The sequence below is a fragment of the Labrus bergylta genome, chromosome 6 (assembly GCF_963930695.1).
Source record: "Labrus bergylta chromosome 6, fLabBer1.1, whole genome shotgun sequence".
Taxonomy (NCBI): Eukaryota; Metazoa; Chordata; class Actinopteri; order Labriformes; family Labridae; genus Labrus; species Labrus bergylta.
In genome coordinates, this window is record NC_089200.1 from 11244941 (window position 1) to 11263632 (window position 18692).

At 39.2% G+C, this 18692-nt stretch overlaps 1 protein-coding gene across 2 annotated transcripts; it reads right to left on the reverse strand.

The window, feature by feature from the left end:
* Positions 1-1020: 1020 nt before the first annotated feature.
* Positions 1021-18611, reverse strand: gtpbp3 (GTP binding protein 3, mitochondrial). 2 transcript variants are annotated; one of them, XM_020656546.3, is made up of 11 exons: positions 18302-18611; positions 17453-17721; positions 16469-16555; positions 15434-15516; positions 14772-14891; positions 11203-11275; positions 10087-10230; positions 7493-7658; positions 4777-4901; positions 4341-4527; positions 1021-3843 (listed from the first exon to the last, which is right to left on the reverse strand). In XM_020656546.3, the coding sequence occupies exons 1-11, from the start codon at positions 18358-18360 to the stop codon at positions 3612-3614; spliced, it is 1545 nt and encodes a 514-aa protein (XP_020512202.1). In that variant the 5' UTR covers positions 18361-18611; the 3' UTR covers positions 1021-3611. The 2 variants fall into 2 exon arrangements, with proteins under 2 accessions (XP_020512202.1, XP_065811800.1); XM_065955728.1 differs by having other exon boundaries at positions 1023-3843; positions 4750-4901; positions 18302-18609.
* Between the last annotated feature and the right edge of the window lie 81 nt (positions 18612-18692).

Here is an 18692-nt window from a genome sequence, read left to right on the forward strand (position 1 = left end):
ATTAGAAACATAATTAACAATCAGACGGACTGTGTGCAGCAGCTGCTCACTTGGCAGCTATAAACAGAATGATCTAAAATAGCTCCTTTTATGTTTCCTCGCGATTCACACCTTTGAATTTCTCCTGCAGCCAGGATGTCAATACATACAACCAAGACAAAAACACATCATCACATCCGCACTCATTCACACTCCATATGACCTCATGCAAACAAATAAAAGAAATAAATACATTTGGCATGGATTAGACTAGTAACTAGTTAAAATCTTAATGTACATCAAGTGACTGTTGTTTTTATGCTCTCTTTTTTATGAGATCTGAACAGTAGCTGTTATATGAACTATTCTCAAGCTTTACTACTTCCCCTTCCTTTCATGAGCACATACAGTTCTGGCACTGGAAGCAGACGGTCTTTTTTATGGTTATTATGGATGCAGATACACTGAAGTACTAAAACACACCTAAGAGTGTTTAATGCCATTTTCTATATGTCATAAATATATTTGTAGTTTATTACTAGAAATGTTTATTTGCATTATTAATAAATCTGAAGTTCTTTCACCATTAAATGTTCAATTTAGTCGATTAAATATAAAAGCTCTTCACAGTTTTCAGAGTCAAAGTTAACATCTTCAAATTGTGCTTTCGTCCACTCAGTCTACTTTCCACAGAGGCAGAGCCAGCTTCTGTCGATAAATCCGTCCATTTAAGCTCTACCTGAGAAAAGAAAAGGATCTTTCAAAGTGTATTGTACACGTTCAGTTTTCTGTTTTAACATTGTTAATTTATATAACTCTTCTAGAATTAACTTCTCTCTCACTTTCTTTAATATTCAGATATAGTGTCTTTGATTCATCCGACATATGTATGGAGTCCAAAACTGCCACTTTAATGTTTTGTTTCTTTAACTGTGATGTCAATTTGACAACTTTGGATTATTTTAAACATGTTTGGCCTTAGTGAATCATTACAGAAACAAACAATAAAAGCTCGTACATTTGCTGTTCTTCAAGTTTTCATTCAGACAGCAGTAAATTAAAATTCATAACTTGGGTAGATCAGAATAAAGATTTATTTTCTAACTTCTAGAGAAGCTGAATCAAATGTGGATAAATCACTCACTGATTTAGGCGTTACCAATATTTGAGACTCTTTCCATGGTACATAAAAAGAAAACATGATGACTAACTCCCGGTCTCACTGTAGTGATGGAGTGTTACAGGTGACGGAGTCTACCTCCTGTCTGCAGGAAATCCTTTGTCTAAAGTGTTTTGGATCCCAAAAATGGACCCGAGAAAAGTCACACATAAATTAACACATACATCCTCACTTTAGGTTTAATGGGTTCAGGGGTGGAGCTGATGAAGTCCACTGTGCATCTCATTTATCAAAAGCACAGGAAACTGACGGACAGAGAGCTAAAAGAGCCGCTGATTAGTCAGCAGTGAATTAAATACGACAAGTCATGTTGTGAAATTAAGAGAAGGGTGAGACAAGTGATAAACTTTCATCTGTGCCTCATAGCTTTAAAGTCTTCTTTCCATTTCATTCACAGTTTATATTTTATTCAGATCAAACTTTGTTTCAATCTTAAAACGGTCCTGTTTGGCCTTGCTTTCATTTTTATTTATTCATATTCACTCTCTATTATAAGTCTATTTTAGCACATTTTTCTAATTTTCTGATTTTTTTGTGGCTTTTTCTCCAGCACAGCTAGTCTACATACAGTATATATGCTTGTTCAAGCATAACATTTTCAACAGCTATTACCTTGATTGACAAAAAAGATCTAGTACAAATATTATTGGTGCCTAGGGGAAGAATCCCAATTACTTTTTTATGTACTGTATAATATATTTTATTTGATGTAACCCTATCCAATGCATTAATATCTGTCGTTAAATATCATGGCAAAACATCCAATATTTATAGAGCTTAATTAAAGATGATCATTTGGTAACAGTATAAAATCCGGCAGTAATCCATCTACACGAAGGTAACTCACACTCTGCATGTCGTGTGATTTACCTGTTTCATTTATCATTTCATTGTAAAGATTGAACTGCTACAGAAACAGAAAATGAATGAAGATACTAGAAACTTTCTAGGATACCCCCTCTGATGACTATAACTGTCTGTAGAAGATGAAAAATGTGAATCCATTTCAGCCTGGACTAAAGTGGTGTATGAATCATAAAAAAAACATTTATTGTCTTTTAGGTGAGAAAAAAGTATCGTGTGAGTTTCTTCAGAAGTATTTGCCGTTAGTATCCAATTCATTTTCACAGTAGTTTTTCACAAATAAGAAGACAACACACTGGCACAACTTCAAAGACAAAGCAGTCCCTAAAATGTACTGCTTCTAAATTATAGCTGGACCAGTTTTTAGCCTAAACTCCCCCTCAGTTGTAATTAATCAGAGCAAACATGAAAGAGGACAAAAAGGCTGACAGAGCGGTGCGGAAAAAGGAAAGGTCAGGTAGCAGAGAGGGAGCGGAGGGAGACAAAAAAAAAGGCAGACAAACAGTTTAAGCTGGTGGACAGCAGGGTAACTGTCGTCAGAGACTGAAGGAGACATAGCCAAGCAGGGGAGAAGGTTGAGGAGTTCAGCGAGGAAACATAAATATTTGATCAAGGCCAGATTGACAGGGGAACAAAGGGCACAGAGAGCTTTACCTCCAAAAATGTTCCTTTCCCACAGAGCAGAGAGGAGAGCTGGGTCACTCTGAGCTTCTTTACATCATACATGTACATCATTTTCTTAACGGTCGACCGCAAATCTTATTAACAGAGGCCTTAAACACAGACTACACAGATGTACTTGTACTCAATGTGAGAGCAGCTACTGTGCAGTTAGAAATGGCCTCTTCTTAATCTTTGTTAGAACAGGTAAAAAATCATTGCACGGTAAAACTTTTTTTTTTTGGTGATGAGGATTCAAAAAAAAGTGAAGTGCATATTGTGGTATGTGACACTGAAAATGAACCTACTGAAGAGCTTGAGGTGCCTGTTGTAAAGCCTTACAAACATGACTCCATAGTAATACCATTTCCTTTGCATCGAATATCCTTTTGGACATTTTTGAATTAATAACAGTTAAGTACTCCTTATGGCGACTTAAACATGATCAAATGTTAACATTTAGACCAACTGAAAACATAATACAACATATACAATCAAAGTATTAAAAATATGCAACGATCTGAGATAAATCTACAACATGTGCATGGTACAAACACACAGTGCAGCTGAAACGGAGCCCCCGCCCTAAAAGATTCTCCTTCATTGTCTGCATTACAATTAAACAGCCAAACACTGAGTCCATGGCCTTGCAGATGCCTTTGGCTGGCTTACTTTTAAATGATCTTGGCCTCATATGTTACATCCCAAGAGCTCAATCTTCACCTATCAAAGGCTTTAAAAAATATTTTTAAATTAAATGTCCAGCACACAAGGCCTCAGAGACACCTGTCATCACCCTGAAACTATTCCAGTCCGTTAAACAACATCACCAGAAAACAAACATTTTTGTGTCTCGGGAGCAGACTGAACCAGCAGCCAAGAACATGAACTCTTGCTCCTGCTGTCTGAGGACTGGACAACACACTGACTATTTCCCAATGCAGAAGTCTTTGAAGATGATATCCAGGATCTCCTCCACCCAGACCCGTCCAGTGATCCGGCCCAGGCTGGTGAGAGCCAACCGGACCCCCTCGGCTGCGAGAGCGAGGTCGTTGTTGCGATGTTGCTGGTACTGGGCCAGCGCTGCATAACACTGCTGCAGGTGGGCCCTGTGACGGGCCTGGGTCAGGGTAGGGGCACCAGACAGAGGATCGCCACACCTACAGAGGAAGTCAGAGAACAGAATGAACCAGAGCAACATGAACACATGAGTAGGATTTTCCATTTGAAGTGACATGCTGACCCATGTAAATAATAAACTTTTAAATAAGGTTCATTGGATGTACAGTAATCCATCTTTCTGAGATAATATTTACATAAATCTGATTAATATAACAAAAACATCTAACAATGAGTCTATTACCTTTTTCTTCAACAAAATGCCATATCATCTTAAAAAAGCTCATCACAATTTCCCAGAGCACAAAGCCATGTCTCGAAATATATATTTTTTTCAACCTACATAAATTTACCCAAAGACACTTCCATATTTTCTTAAATGAAAAGGACATGGAGCAAATTAAAAAAAGCTGTTAGCAGAAAATGTTTGGCATTTATGCATGAAAAATGAACTAAAAAGATGATTTAAATGTAATTTAACTTGAATCATTTTGATAAATTAATAAATCACAAAATGTCATGAACTGCAGCTACTCACAGAGTTTTGACCCTGCTGTGCAGCGCTGTGATGAAGTCCTGCAGTCCGTCATTACTGTGGCAGGAGATCAGACAAACAGGAGGCAGTCCAGAGACCCGTCTCAGCTCTCTGTCCAGCTTCTGCCTCTGCTCCTCAGGCAGCAGGTCCGTTTTATTCAGCACCAGGAGAAACCTGTCTGTGGGAAAAACTAAAGATGGCAAGGGAGGGAGAAATGTGATCAATATCAGTGACTCAGTGCAAACTTCCCCTGCAACATGACTTCAATTTAATAACTTCTGAAGGCTGCAAACTATCAGCCAGTGACCTCTGGATTATAATGCTTCATCTATAGGTATGTAGTTGAATTGTGCAACCCTTTCATGCATAGGATTGTGCTTGAAGTGCACTAAAGATAAAAATCATCACTGACAGAAAGGTGAGGAGATGTCACCGGTACCCGGCTGCTCCTGGGTGGGCAGGAGAGTCCTGAGGTGATCCTGAAGGAAGGCTGCAGCTTGTGTTGTTTCAGCTGGAAGATTAGAGCAGTCCACAACCACCAGAGTCAGATCTGCATGCTCCACTCTAGAAAGAAAAAAGAAAAAGAAAGCCTAAGTGAAATTCTACGTTTTAAGTGGAAAAGCCTAATTCTCTAAGCGGAGATGGCAGCGAGAAGTTTTCATTCTGAACGCCGTCAATACTCTCTTTGAAGGTCTAATGGCATCAATATTGAGAAAGAAGATTGCTGCAGTGATAAGAGCACTGAAATTAAAAATTTGAATCATTATACTTCAACAGCCGTCATCGCTTTTTGCAGTATAATGAAATGTGTTCAACTGTCCAGGATAAATTATTACTTTGATCTTAAATGCATTTATATCCACATTAGTAATACGAATATTGTCATCTGTTTAAAAATGAATCTGGTATTTCTCAGACTGGGATAATAATCTTCTTCATAACTTTTTGGGATATTTTTTTTTTAAGCTTATGAAGACGACAAGTCATCAGAATTATCTTTAATCCACAGGCTGCAGCAGCTCCGGGTCAGAGCGGAGGTTTGGCACCCTGTGGTTTTATTTCAGAAGCAGTTGTGTGTCCTTCTCAATAAATATGAACAAACACTATAAAAGCAGGAATATTTCTAATGAAGGACTTTCATGGCTTTGACTTTCATTACTTTGTGGACTCCAGCGCGTCAGTCCCTCAGTGAGGCGGGGGCAGCAGCAGCAGCGGATGCTTGTTCTCACCACGTCCTTCCTGTAGTGACCCAGGTCATGAGCCTCTGACCTGCTCCCTGCACAGAAAGTCCCCCCCCCAAAGAACACAAAGTGCCCACCCTTCCTATGGAGCCACCAGGTCGCCCAACTAACTCAAACAAATAGTAAAGGAGTCGCAGAACGTCTGGACTGCAATCGCATCATTTTGCACATCATGTCTCTGTCTGGATTTCCACGGATGTTTTCTTTCAAAATCTTTCTGCACAATGTGTCACCAAACAAGCTTTTGGCTGTTATTACACATTTATTGAATCAATTACAAGTTCAACTGTTTCCTCTTGATAAAAAAAGGGTCTGTGAGTCCCTATAAATCTTCTACCACTTACCAAATTTCATTTCCTATAAACATGCAGTGATTTAAACTGCATGGCTTGACTTCTGTCAGATTCTTCTTCTCCCTGCCAGTAAGTACTCAGGGAAACAATCAACATTAGTCTTTTCTGGCAAGAAAACACCAAACTGTAAACTTTTATTCCCTTAAGTTCTTTTGCACGAAGTCTAGTCAAGTAAGGTGTATTGGCAGCACATACTATTGATTTAAATTGTACTTTTTCTCTGCAGTATTAACAGATAAAAGGATCAACAATAAACAAAAGTTTCCATAAAGTGAAGCAATTTTTTACAAACACTTCAAACTTTCACCTCCATCTCAATAAATGATCTATTTAGACGTGTTTCATCCGTGATATTTAATATTTCTGATGACTTCTCTTTCTCATTAGCTTAATCTGATCCTCGTCGCTCCTCCTCTCAAACACCAAACTCATGTGATCAAACAGATGATTTAATAACGTGTGATGAACCTTTGTTTGCCTGTTTGTTTGTGATAGAGCAGTGACGACGAGCTCTTCAAGTACTCCTATGTCTCCCTGGTGTAAATAGTGGAAGCAGCTGTCAGGTGAATGGCCATATATGTCCATTCTCAACAGCACACATGAAGAATGTGTTAATGGTAAAAATGAGGAAAGGAGGCTCTTCATTATGCAACCTCCTGAGAGTGTTTGTCCCGTGTATTTATAACCGTGTCTCAGCAATAATATAAACTCTGGATGTAGCACAGACATTACAGGACTTCAGCATCATGGCCAGGGGAAAAGCAATGACTTATTTCTTCCTTTCTTTGTTTTCAAGGACATCTTACATCGGTCTCAGGCTCATTTGTCCTGTGTTATATTAAACACAACAGATGCTGAAGCAGCAATCTACATGTACTCTTACACTGCTGCTACTCTATTTTTTGTCTGCCTCTTACAGCAGAAAAAAAAGAGCATAATAACTTCTATTTTGTTAAAGGGGCTATATGTAACTTTCAAAAATACTGCGTTTGAAGCGATACCGCATGGCTGTTAGGCGAACTGCACCAGTAACCTGTTCTCTCCCTCACGTGCCCGGCATACGTGCTCATCGAACACAAACGTCTGTGAAGGCGTCTGTGTTGTGCTTGAGTCCAGTCGTTTATTTGTTCCATATTAGATTCATTCTCCATCCTACAAACGACAGTCTCGGCAGGCACTGGCTGAGAACGGGAGTGTGTGATGAGTTTGTCTGCCTTTGAGAGCTCCTAGGGCGGATAGAAGTGTGTGGAAGGCGGCCTCTGGCTGTGCAGGTGAAGACCGGGAGTGTGTGATGAGTTTGTACTGTTGATCTCTGTAAGCGGAGCGGAGTGAGGAGGACGTTGAGAACGTGCATAAAATGTCACTTCCTGGAGCTTTCGCGGAAAATACGACCCAGGGATTTTTTTTTATTTTTTTTACAGGCAACAGAGATAGACAGTGAACATCTACTTTTTCACATTAGTTAAACGTTCGCTTATTAATGGGCGATAAAAAATTATTTATACATGTAAAAAGTTACATATAGAACCTTTAAATATTCAAATAAAAGCCCCCACACTACCTTTCCCGAGCTCTGCGGACCCCCTCCCTCTCCACCAGGTCTGGGCTCTCTCTAAGGCCGGCTGTGTCACTCAGGAGGACGGGGAATCCACCGATGTCCAGCGCTGTCTCTACTACGTCCCTGGTGGTGCCAGCAATGGGAGACACAATGGCTGCAGGTCTTTGGCCTGGTTAGAAGAAGTCAATGAGGTTGGTAATATGTCATATATTTATTCTTATTGCCAAACAATGTCATTATAAAAGACAGAAACCAGGAGTACCTCTCCACTGTGGAAGGAGATAGGTCTGCACACTTGCTCAAATACCACAAAAAGTTTGAATCCTTCCCAAATTATGTTCTTCAGGTGTATATTTTTTAACCAAGAAGGGGGGCACACCCATATACTGTATATAGATTTCAACACCAATAGGCTGATGGGCACTAAGGTGGCAGGTGTGGTCAAATATTAAAATTTACAAACTAGTCAGAATATACAGATAAAAAAAAAAGGACATTTATATAAAATAAACTCCATTTACACAAACAGCTGGGAACTGTAGCTTCATGCAAACATTTCTAAAACAAAAGTAAATATTGTTCTGTTTGCGGACTATGTTCAGCTGCAGATTTAATAATGTATTTCTCTTTAGAATGATAAAAAAAAATTTTTTTTGCTTTTGTAATCCACACAGTGTCATTGTAAAGGCTTTCTTCTCTGCGGTGTTTGTAGTATTTAAATAAGGTTTAATGAATAAAAAAAGATTGTGTTTGGTTTGTACTTTTGCTCAGGACGTTTATTATGCATTTGATTTATTTTCTTTATGTAGTTTAGTTTTATCTTTAAAAAGAAGAATGGCTGCAGGACTGCCACACAGGATGAACTTCATGTGTTTTCTTGCACATTAGCTAAAACATATGCAAATGTGATAATCAAATCATTGTCTTTAATTTCATCAATATGAGACATAACTGCATTATAAAAAAAACTGCACATGCTGAAGATCTCAGCATTACATTACTGTTCAGCACACGTGGTATAACTCTGCAGCTCATTAGGACTCTAAGTCTAAGCTGCAGGGACGACTAATCAGAACAGGAAATGATAACAATCTCAAGTTTGATAAATATGTGCAATATTTATAGGAAACTGTGAGGAAGCCCTGCCAAGCCTCACCCTGCCAAGTTTACATGAAGTGATTCTAAATGTTTAGTGGATACTTCATCTTAAACAAACATACCTTTACAACAACAATAAGGGTTTCCTTAGGACGACAAAGTGGAAACATGAATGAAGAACTGCTTTACAGAGGACATTCAAATGCTAACCTTTCAAATTCACGTTTCAAATATTCCAACATATTAATTATGTCTGGCAGAAATAGTTGAACTCTTGAAGAATTCTTTTTTTTTTTTTTTTTTTGCTGTCAAAGAAGCTGACGCACTACAACAAGATCTGGACTCTTCAACATATTGAGGAGGCAAACTCAAAAACTCAAGTCTAGAAGACATTGACCACCCTCTTTGGAGCGTGGTTGGTTGTAGCTGAGGGCACACTTTGACTCCAGTTTTGTCTGCGGAACCACAGAGACTAAATGGGTGCCCAACAATTATACATACAGTAGAATCTTTAGGAAGAAGAAGAAAAATGGCAATTAATAGAGTAGCATCTAATGTTTTTTGATCATATGTTTAGTTATAATAAGATTACATTTCTGTACTTTTAAGAACGCGCCCTAATTTGTTTATGAACTGAGACAGATGTCTCTTTTTTTTTTTTAGATAAATCAAACCCCTCTGAGACTGAGAAAATACTGCTATACAAGCTGTTATTGTGACTTATTAGTAGAAAAAAGAGCTGATAATATCGGTATTGACTAATTTTATCTCCAATACCGTATGTGCTGATATAACTTGGTTTATTCAATTTAAGTCTATTATTTATTTTTCAGATAGTTTTTATTTATAATTGTTAATTGTTGTTAATCTTGCCAATAAAGACTTTTGTCCAACTGTAAAAAAAAGCAAAAGCATTTGAGGGATCAATGCAATAAATGTGTGTGAATATCAGTATCTCTATTTCTAAAGATCATAGATAGATCTCAGAAAGATAGCGGTGGATATATCTTTATTGACATTGTTTTCACCCTAATCTCGGTATCTCAGCCCCAAACATCCCATATGCTCTGTCCCTGGTAGAAAGGTGTGATATGTTCTTTGGCTGATTTGCTAGATTTTAGAGAAGAAACACTAATGATTTCTGAAGAAAATATCAAGTCTGAAATGTTTTTCATAATTTCAAACATCGCTCTCACAAAATGCTGTCTCGACCAGGAGAAAAGGTTCTCTCACTGTCTGCCTGTGAAGCAGAGTATTTGCATTTCAATGAATGATACACACTTCACAAAATGATGTGGGTCAATGCTGCTTAGAGTTTGTGGGATTCTTCTTCTTCTCCCCCTAACCGTGGCTGACAGCCGTATAAGGGTCTGTATTACGAAAATGGTATGATGTCATATTTCATCTTAATCCCTCCAAGGTGTGTGTGTGTGTGTGTGTGTGTGTGTGTGTGTGTGTGTGTGTGTGTGTGTGTGTGTGTGTGTGTGTGTGTCTCTTACATAGAGTGTTAAGGAGGCTACTTTTCCCTGCATTGGTGGCTCCAGCGATCACCACCTGGACTCCGCCGCGTAGCCGCTCGCCCCTCCTCTCATCCTTCAGGTGTTTCTCTATCTCTGCCTGCAGATCACGAACAGATCCGTCCACTGTGAGATGATGGAGGGGTGTTGGAGGGAGATAAAGACAGAAAAGGGAACAGGATGTGACATAGGTTACTTGTTAAACTTCACTTTCATGGCCTTGTCAAAGGAATTTCTGTCCTTTGAGGGGAAAACAGCCTCTCCTCCGTCATCTGACAAACTGTCTGGACGGGGGAAAAAAATGGGTCACGGACAAGTCATTTTCCGCACGTGACAAAAACTGTTTAGTGCTTTTAGCAATACAGTTCACCAGCAGTGCATCACTGTCTTAGACTGAAATATGTATTTACTCCTCTAGAAACTCGTGATTGCACAATAACACATCAAAGTTGATACTAAAGTCATTGGTTTGTTTTATATGCCTACAGGTGGGAAATGGAAATATTAAAACCAGATTTAAAATTTTAAAAAACAAGCCTATTAATATTCCCCTCTCTGGGGTGTGAGCCCTCATCCCATGGCACCAGGATAAACAAAAGCTCACAGGCTTTTTGTGTCCAAACTCGACAACATCTGAGGCTTAGGAGTGCTAGACAGGCTCAGGGGGGACATCCCTTACACACAAACACACAAACACACAAGCTCACAGTCACACACACACACTGGAAGCATGGGAAACCTAGGCACAGAAAGAACAGTTGGATTGTACACTGCTGCTGACAGCACTATTCCTGTGAGCGACGTGTCAGGTTGGCTTTGAAGGTAAGACGAATGCCTCCACTGTTCCCCTGGCGCTCTGTCCACACTTCCTTAAGGAAATTCTCTTTCGAGCAGTTTGATGCCCATGGCGTTTCCCTACAGAGCTGCAAAAGGTGCACGATGGACAGCTGAAGATCCAAACAGGAAAGCCAGGCGGACCCCTCATCTCCTCAGAGAGAAACAGAACCCTATATGACCCCATTCACCCCTTCTGAAAGCCCAGGGAACAAATGTTCTCTATTTTTTTTCCCTCACACAGAGAACACAGTGCAGCCATACCTTGCTTTAAGACCCCGTCCTCAATAAGCTCGTCCTCACTGAAGTCTATGAAAGCCTCAACATGAGCCAGACACTGTGGGACACACGGAGCACAGAGGAGAGAAGGGAAGACGTCAGTGTTTGTTATACAAGTTTGTGTTAATAAACACGTTTGACAGCCAGAAAATATCTCAATCAATTATTTAAGGATCTCAATAATTAATCAAACAATGTACTATTTGTACTGTGCAGTTTGACCAGCTGGCACACACAAGCAGGTGGTGGTGAATAGGGGCCAATATGCTTACACTGAATACAGATTATAACTGTGCCATCTGTGATACCTACAGTATGTACTGTAATCTATACTGATCCAAAAAATATTCAAAAGACTCCCTTCTTCTTCAGCATGTATTTAAAACATTCAGTAATTTGTTTTCCTAATGATAGGATGTTTGACTTTTGTGGTCGTGTAGTAAAGATACTTTGATTACCTTAGATTTGAAGTCACAAGTTCACAGAGCTCAGGTTGACATTCAATCTGTCTTTTTCTTCAGCCTACTAGATTGAGTATACACTCTGTTCAGCCTGTTCAACCCTAACCCTTCACAGATAAGCAACTATTTCAGACCTTTGTTTTAAACACAGTTCATATATTTGTATAGTGTATGTGCATCGATTCTAACATTTCAAATATACAGGGCTTCAGCTAGTCTTTTCCAGGACTATTTTGACCTAATGTTATATTTGGAGTTGCATTTGGATCTAGAAAACAGAGGGGGATATCTTCAATGTTCCCAAAACAGCATGACTGACATTGGGGACCATAAATAGAGAAGTAAAGCTGCACAATAACAGGAAGCATCAGATTCCCATACTTTGATACAAATGGTATACTTCTGATTCTAAGAAATCAGAGTCCAAAATAAACGCTACTTTAAATTACTTCTAGGAACTGTCCTGAGAAAGCTGCAGACAAGCAGCCTGACACAGATTCTCACGGGAGATCACCTGGACTGAGTTGCTCAGATCTTGTGCCAAAGTATTGAAACATACAATCTACAAAACAGTTCACAGCAGAGAAGGGTTTGGCCCGAGTCCATTAAGTTGACGTGTTCATCTGCAGTCGGTGACCTGCTGATGTAAACGGCCATAACAAGATGTTATGGGTGGGCCTCCAAATTATGAGAAAAATGTGCAGTTACATTGTTCAGTATTGTTACAACCAAGCGGCAACGTCTGGTGCTGAAAAATGAAGCCAATGTGGAAGAGCAGAAAAATGCAGTTCCTCAAGTGTCCACTCGAGGCTGTCAATTACACATTAAGTTAAAATCCCCCATTTTTACAGCAAAAATAAAAAAATGTACAGCCTGGTACAAAAGCGACTTTGGTTTGATTTATTGGTGAACAGCGTACAGGGGTTGAATTGTTCTATAATTCATCCATTTAGATTTCATCAAGGATATGGGTATTGCATAATTGGGGCTGCAAGAAGGCCCCATTGTAGCCGTTTGTCAGGAGGCTTAAGGCCCGCCTCAGCTCCACCCCTTTGACTGTTACTAGCTTGACCCAAAGTTGGTTGAGACAGCGTTTTCATTATGGCGACCACTAACGTTGGCTTCAAAACTCCCCTTTAGTAACCAATAAATGACGTGTCTGAGACCATGTCCATGTTTTATACAGTCTATGGTGACAACAATATGGAGTCTATCGCGACAGTCAAACAATCCTTTCACACTTTATATTGTTTTATTGCACAATAAGGAGTATGATACAAAAGACAAGAATTCAAGGATGCATATAAGCTACAATTCATCGTTTTTATACACTTTTTTGTCTATCTGCCTGTTTTACAAAATTCTTTACATGCCCCTCCTGAACCCCGCAAAAATCTAAAAAGCACTTGCTTTTCTTCCCATTAAATGAATCTGACAGGAGCTGATATCTAGCTTTAGATCAATCAGACTACATAGCAATTGTTGTAAAATCATTGGCATAAGGACTCCATCTAACAGGTAGTATGTACTCGTGCTGAGAAAGAAAGAAAGTATCGCTTGTTGTGTAGTAAGGATTATCCTGATAGCTGAGACCTTTGTTGCATGTCATACAACTATCTCTGCTTCTACAATATCTGCTTCCAAATTAAGACAAAAATGCAGAAAAAAATAATACTTCCCAGCATTTCCTACAAGCTGTGCTTCACTTTTTCATTCTTCTGTCACTACCATTTATCTTACCTTAAACGCCGACCCAACTGTGACACGTATTTATACATAGAGTATAAAACAGGATACTGTACAGATAAGCCAAACAATACTGCTGCACAGAATCCATCAATGTCTTTATTGTGCGTCTGTCCTCAGTGACAGGCACACAATAAACACGCACAGCAGCCGCAGTTTCTATAATAAACTACAATCAACCCAGAAAAATACAAAGCCAGATGTTCACTCATGGAAAACACATCAGATGGGTGTCATCTGATTTATTACCAAAACATTTTGGAAAGTCACAAAGCCATAACAGAGATGTGAAGGTAATAAGCAGCTTTCCTCAAGAAAATCTGACCCAATCCTGATCCCTTCAGCCACTTCCGTTATCCCATAATGAAAATAACAACATCAAATTAACTGTCTTAAAAAAACAAGAAATGTGACCATACAGATCAGCGAGCCTAAGATAGTTGTTCATAAAAGGCTTTTATATTCTGGGAAATGTAATACCAGTATTTCAAAGGTTTGTAATATATTATAGCTTTCATTAACAATTACTTCACTATAGAATAATGGGTGAAATAAAAAAAAAACGAGGTCTTGTTGTAACTCCAGTAAGTTTTTCCCTTCTGTGATCTCATGTGAAATCTATTATCCATGATTTTTATCCTGTTTTTTTCCCAGTTTTCACATTCCTGTTGACAATGTAAGATAGAAATCTACATGTGCCATGAAGATCAGTGTTTTCATCCTCAGTATTAAACAGAAACACCTGGAGCACAGAAACAGGAAAACAGGAAGCCTCTTATTCCCTCAAGTTAATCCATCAGAACTTGATTTATATAACAACAGAAAGTATTGTGGAGGTGTGAAACTACAGAGGGCTGACCTACAACACAGTGCAGACACGTTCTTCCCAAAAAACTGCTTTCAGGGAAATGTCGGCATGGACATAGACAGAATCTCTCCAGGGACGATTTGGTCTGTGCCTTGTGTTGTCAAGCTTACTAACAATAAGGTAGAATGTTTTTTTTCATTCATTGTTGACCTGTTGTTAAAAGTCAGACAACCGATGAAAAAACAACACCGTCAAGTCAGTAAGGTCGTGTGTGATCTGTGCGTAAAACTGGAGATTTATCAACCACAAACAGGTTTCTACAGTACATGTAATTCTGATTAAATGTCATATATAATCAGATATCAAATATCATCTCAATGTGTTTTTTAATATAGAGCATGCAGGTATACAGCTTGCAACATATATAACATCCACACCCTCAAGCCCAGAACTCCCATCCTGGATAGGGCATATTTTTGTACTATGATTGATGAAACCTCTCTCTACACCATCAGTCTGTGTACTACAGGTAAACCTACCCGTTTGAGTCTGTGGCTCCAGTCCTGATAGAGATGTCCCAGCTCTCCTGACATCTGCCTGAGTGCCTGTCTCCTCTGAGCCTCCGTCTCAGCGTGGATCAGATCCCCAAGACCCTCCACCTTCAGGGAGCATGTCAGTACACGGTTTCCATACATTACTTATTGTAATATATTTATTCATACACGTATTTTACAATTCATATTTCAAGAGCACAATGATGAGATAAAGTGGGGTTTTTTTATTCAGAGGGAGCATTTTTCTACATTTAAAGGCATTTTTTGTCATGTGGTTAGAAACACATTTGCATTGCCTATTAATGAATAAATAGCAGCATGGTGTATTACATTAAAATCTACTCAGAGTATATTGCAACTTGCTATTCGGGTCAGCTCCTTATAAATGCCTTGCGCTACATACTTGGCAGTTTTACCAAAAAGAAGCCCAGTAGCCTTACTCTTGTATAAATGTTTGACAACCAAATTGAAGTCGCGTTCAAAGGGCAAAATATGTAAAAGAGGGCGAATGTTCATTTTTTGACTTTCAATGCAGTGACCTTCTTTAATCCACATGCACCTCACAAAATTACTCTGAAGAGCTCTTGACATAAAAATCTGCACAGATCTGCCTCAGTGAGTTTTTTTATGTGCTCTTCTTGACCTACCTCTGTTAAACCCAGCTTCCCCGCAACAAAGGCTCTCCGCGTGAACTCTCCGGCTTCAGCAGGCCTCATGCCAGGCACGCTTCCTGAGAAATACACACACACACAACAACACAAATGACATACAAACAAAGAGAAATGCATAAGGCAAACGGTGGAGACACACACACACACACACACACACACACACACACACACACACACACACACACACACACACACACACACACACACACACACACACACACACACACACACACACACACACACACACACACACACACACACACACACACACACACACACACACACACACACACACACACACACACACACACACAATGTCAACAAGTCACTCTGGGTTCACAAAAAATGAGAACTGTTTAGCAGGTTAATGAGGTGACAGTTTCATAGTTTTCACAACCACTTTTAAGGGCCTAATTACCTGGAGACAACAGGGAGCACTGAACCCAAATTAATGAGGGTCATGATTTTTAGCAGCAACCCCATTTCATGTTTTATTCTACTGGCTTGTAATCATTTCACCAATATCTTCCAATTCATTTTAAATGTCCAACAATTGTTCAGCATTGTTATGGGGAAAAAAAATCCCGCCAGTATTTTACTAATCAGTAACAACCTCACACTATCTGTAAAGAAGCTTTAAGTAACACATCTTATTTATACAATACTGCCCCCTGGAAGGCCACTGGGAGAACTGCAGTGAAATATTACATGTCAGTCACAGTGGGATTGTCTTGCTTGTCATGGAACATTTATATAAGTATCTTTGAAATGGGAACACATTCGACAGTTTTCCCTTTTAAGTGAAAGTGATGGACGGCAACATGACCCGACAAGTTACTGTGCAAGCTTACAGCTCAGTCATGGTTCTAAAGACATAAATAACACCCTAAAAATAACACTACAGCACATGACACAGTGTGTGTGTGTGTGTGTGTGTGTGTGTGTGTTATAAAGCATTATATTGAGGTGTATAATATTGCATCACAACATGTAATGGCATCTGCACGTTACCTAGAGCCTGTAACACAGCAGTAATGACAGCTGGACCGCCGTGGATGTGGAACTCCACACTGTCCTCTCCTGTGAAACTGTGAGGAGCTGATGAGAGGAACACACGAGAGGAACAACACAGTCTGAGTACGCTTTTAGAAACTTCTGTTCAGGATTCCTAAATTAAACTTTGGCTATTCAAGTAGTTGATACTGCTAAAACTTCAGACAGTCACAAGACTCAATAATATTCAGGAGCTTGTAAGTTAATGACTCACAATTGCTTTTAGTGAAATTAATCAAAAACAATTGAAACATGACAGATCATGTCATTAAAGCCAAGAGAGACTGAAAACTTCATAGTATTAACTACACATTTTAGTGGACCAGGAGCTCATGCTTCTTTTTTCAACATTAGGCTTATAAAACTCGTTCCTTGGGGCGCTGGTGGCGCAGTGGTTGGTGCGCGCGCCCCATGTATGGAGGCTGTCGTCTCAAGCGGGCGGCCTGGGTTCACTTCCCACCTGTGGCTTCTTTCCCGTATGTCATTCCCCACTCTCTCTCCCTGATTTCCGACTCTATCTATTGTCCTTTCTATCTATTAAAAGGCACAAAAAGCCCAAAAATAAATCTTTAAAAATAAAAATAAAAAACCTGTTCCTTGACTGCATCACAGCTCCAATTCCAATTCCAGTTAAAACATTGTTTTTTTGTATGTGTGTGCACATGTGTATTTTGCATTTATTTTCTCCCTTGCATGTGCAGGGAGGTGCAGGGGTAGGCAATTATTGTTAATGTTTTTAAGTATTAACCATTTGATTGTTTAGTCTCTTCTGAAAAAAAGCTACCAATAAAGTATTGAAATAAAACATTATGTATAAGATTTTCATGCATCGATAACATCTAATGCAAGAAGATGATAGCAGCTCACAGTGTGTTAAAAAGGTCTGATCACATTAAATCCACATCGCCAATGACAGAAATCTGAAGAAGAAATGTATTAAACCTGGAAACCAGAGGACAAGTCCGCGGTCCAGCACTTCCTTGGACTGAGGGTCTGTGATGCTGCGTAACAGGGCGGTGCGTGGAGGAGGCGGGCTGCGAGTTAGCCCAGCCATACACCTCAGAGCTGTAGCTGAAGCTGGACCGCTGACTCGCACCACAGCCACCCCACACCTGCCATGGCCTGAAGACAAGGCAAAGATGGTTTCGGCATCAGCCAGGCCAGCTGGGAGTCCATCAAAGGTGGACTGGAATCTGCAAGGCTGAGATCCCCTGGTGCAGACAGGTAAACAGAAAGACATAAAAAAAAACATTTGAAAATATAGTGGACTGATAAAAGTCACACATACAGTAGGATACATTGTATTGTTGTATTCTTTACACATTAAAACGTGTGTCAGACATCTCAAAAGGACAACTCACATTGCAAAAAAACAATGTGGTTTGTTAAAATATCAAAATAAAGGGTAATAATAAATATAAAGCTTAATAAATGTGGAAGAAAAGTAGAGAGATGAAAGATTAAATTAATGAAAAAAAATGCAGCAAAGTAACAATAAATAATATTGCAATGTCAACTGATGAGGAGAAAAGGTTTTTTCTTCTTCCTCTTTTATCAACTTTTTTGAGGTTAATAATCCAAAACTAAAACACCATTGCTCTTAAATGTTCATCTTACTTTCTCAACTAAGATTGTTGATCATAATTTTATTCTGTTGTATGTTTGAGTCACCTGATAACCTTTAACTTCCCTTTGAAGTGTTAATAAGCAGGCAAGAATTAATACAAATAAGAATATGGACGGTTTCTTGATTAATGGCAAAAAAAAAAAAAATCAAGTTTAGTAACAAACCTTGTCCTTAGTGTGTGGAAAGCAGCTCTCCTTATCCCATTATAAATTGATGGGAGCATAATTGTAAGTGACTAATACCAAACGAACTGGCTGTTTCTCGTGTGGTTCATTCTAAAGACTGACATTGTAAAATAAGCTCTTTCAAATGTAAACCCATAAAAAGCTCAGCTGTAACAAAGTAGCCTGTTAATAAAACGTTGGCAGTCAAACAGAGACGGTCCATTAACCGTGTTTGCAAAACATCTCCGGTGAAAAGCCCTCACAGGACCTCAGGACACTCCACTTCACCGACAGTAGTTCACATTTACCACGACGAGTTGTGGAGTCTTGTTGTTGATTGTGATTGGTCTGCGTCTGCACATTCTAAAGTCTGATTTGATGAGAACATTGT

Bases quoted from the DNA above. Each gene is read 5' to 3' on its own strand.
- gtpbp3 (XM_065955728.1), bottom strand. From the start codon at position 18,360: ATGCTCCCATCAATTTATAATGGGATAAGGAGAGCTGCTTTCCACACA. The intron at 16,556-17,452 runs GTTTAATACATT...TCCTCTCATCAG, and splicing joins ACTTGTCCTCTGGTTTCCAG to CTCCTCACAGTTTCACAGGA. The intron at 3,844-4,340 runs GTGAGTAGCTGC...CTTCCTCTGTAG, and splicing joins CACAGCAGGGTCAAAACTCT to GTGTGGCGATCCTCTGTCTG.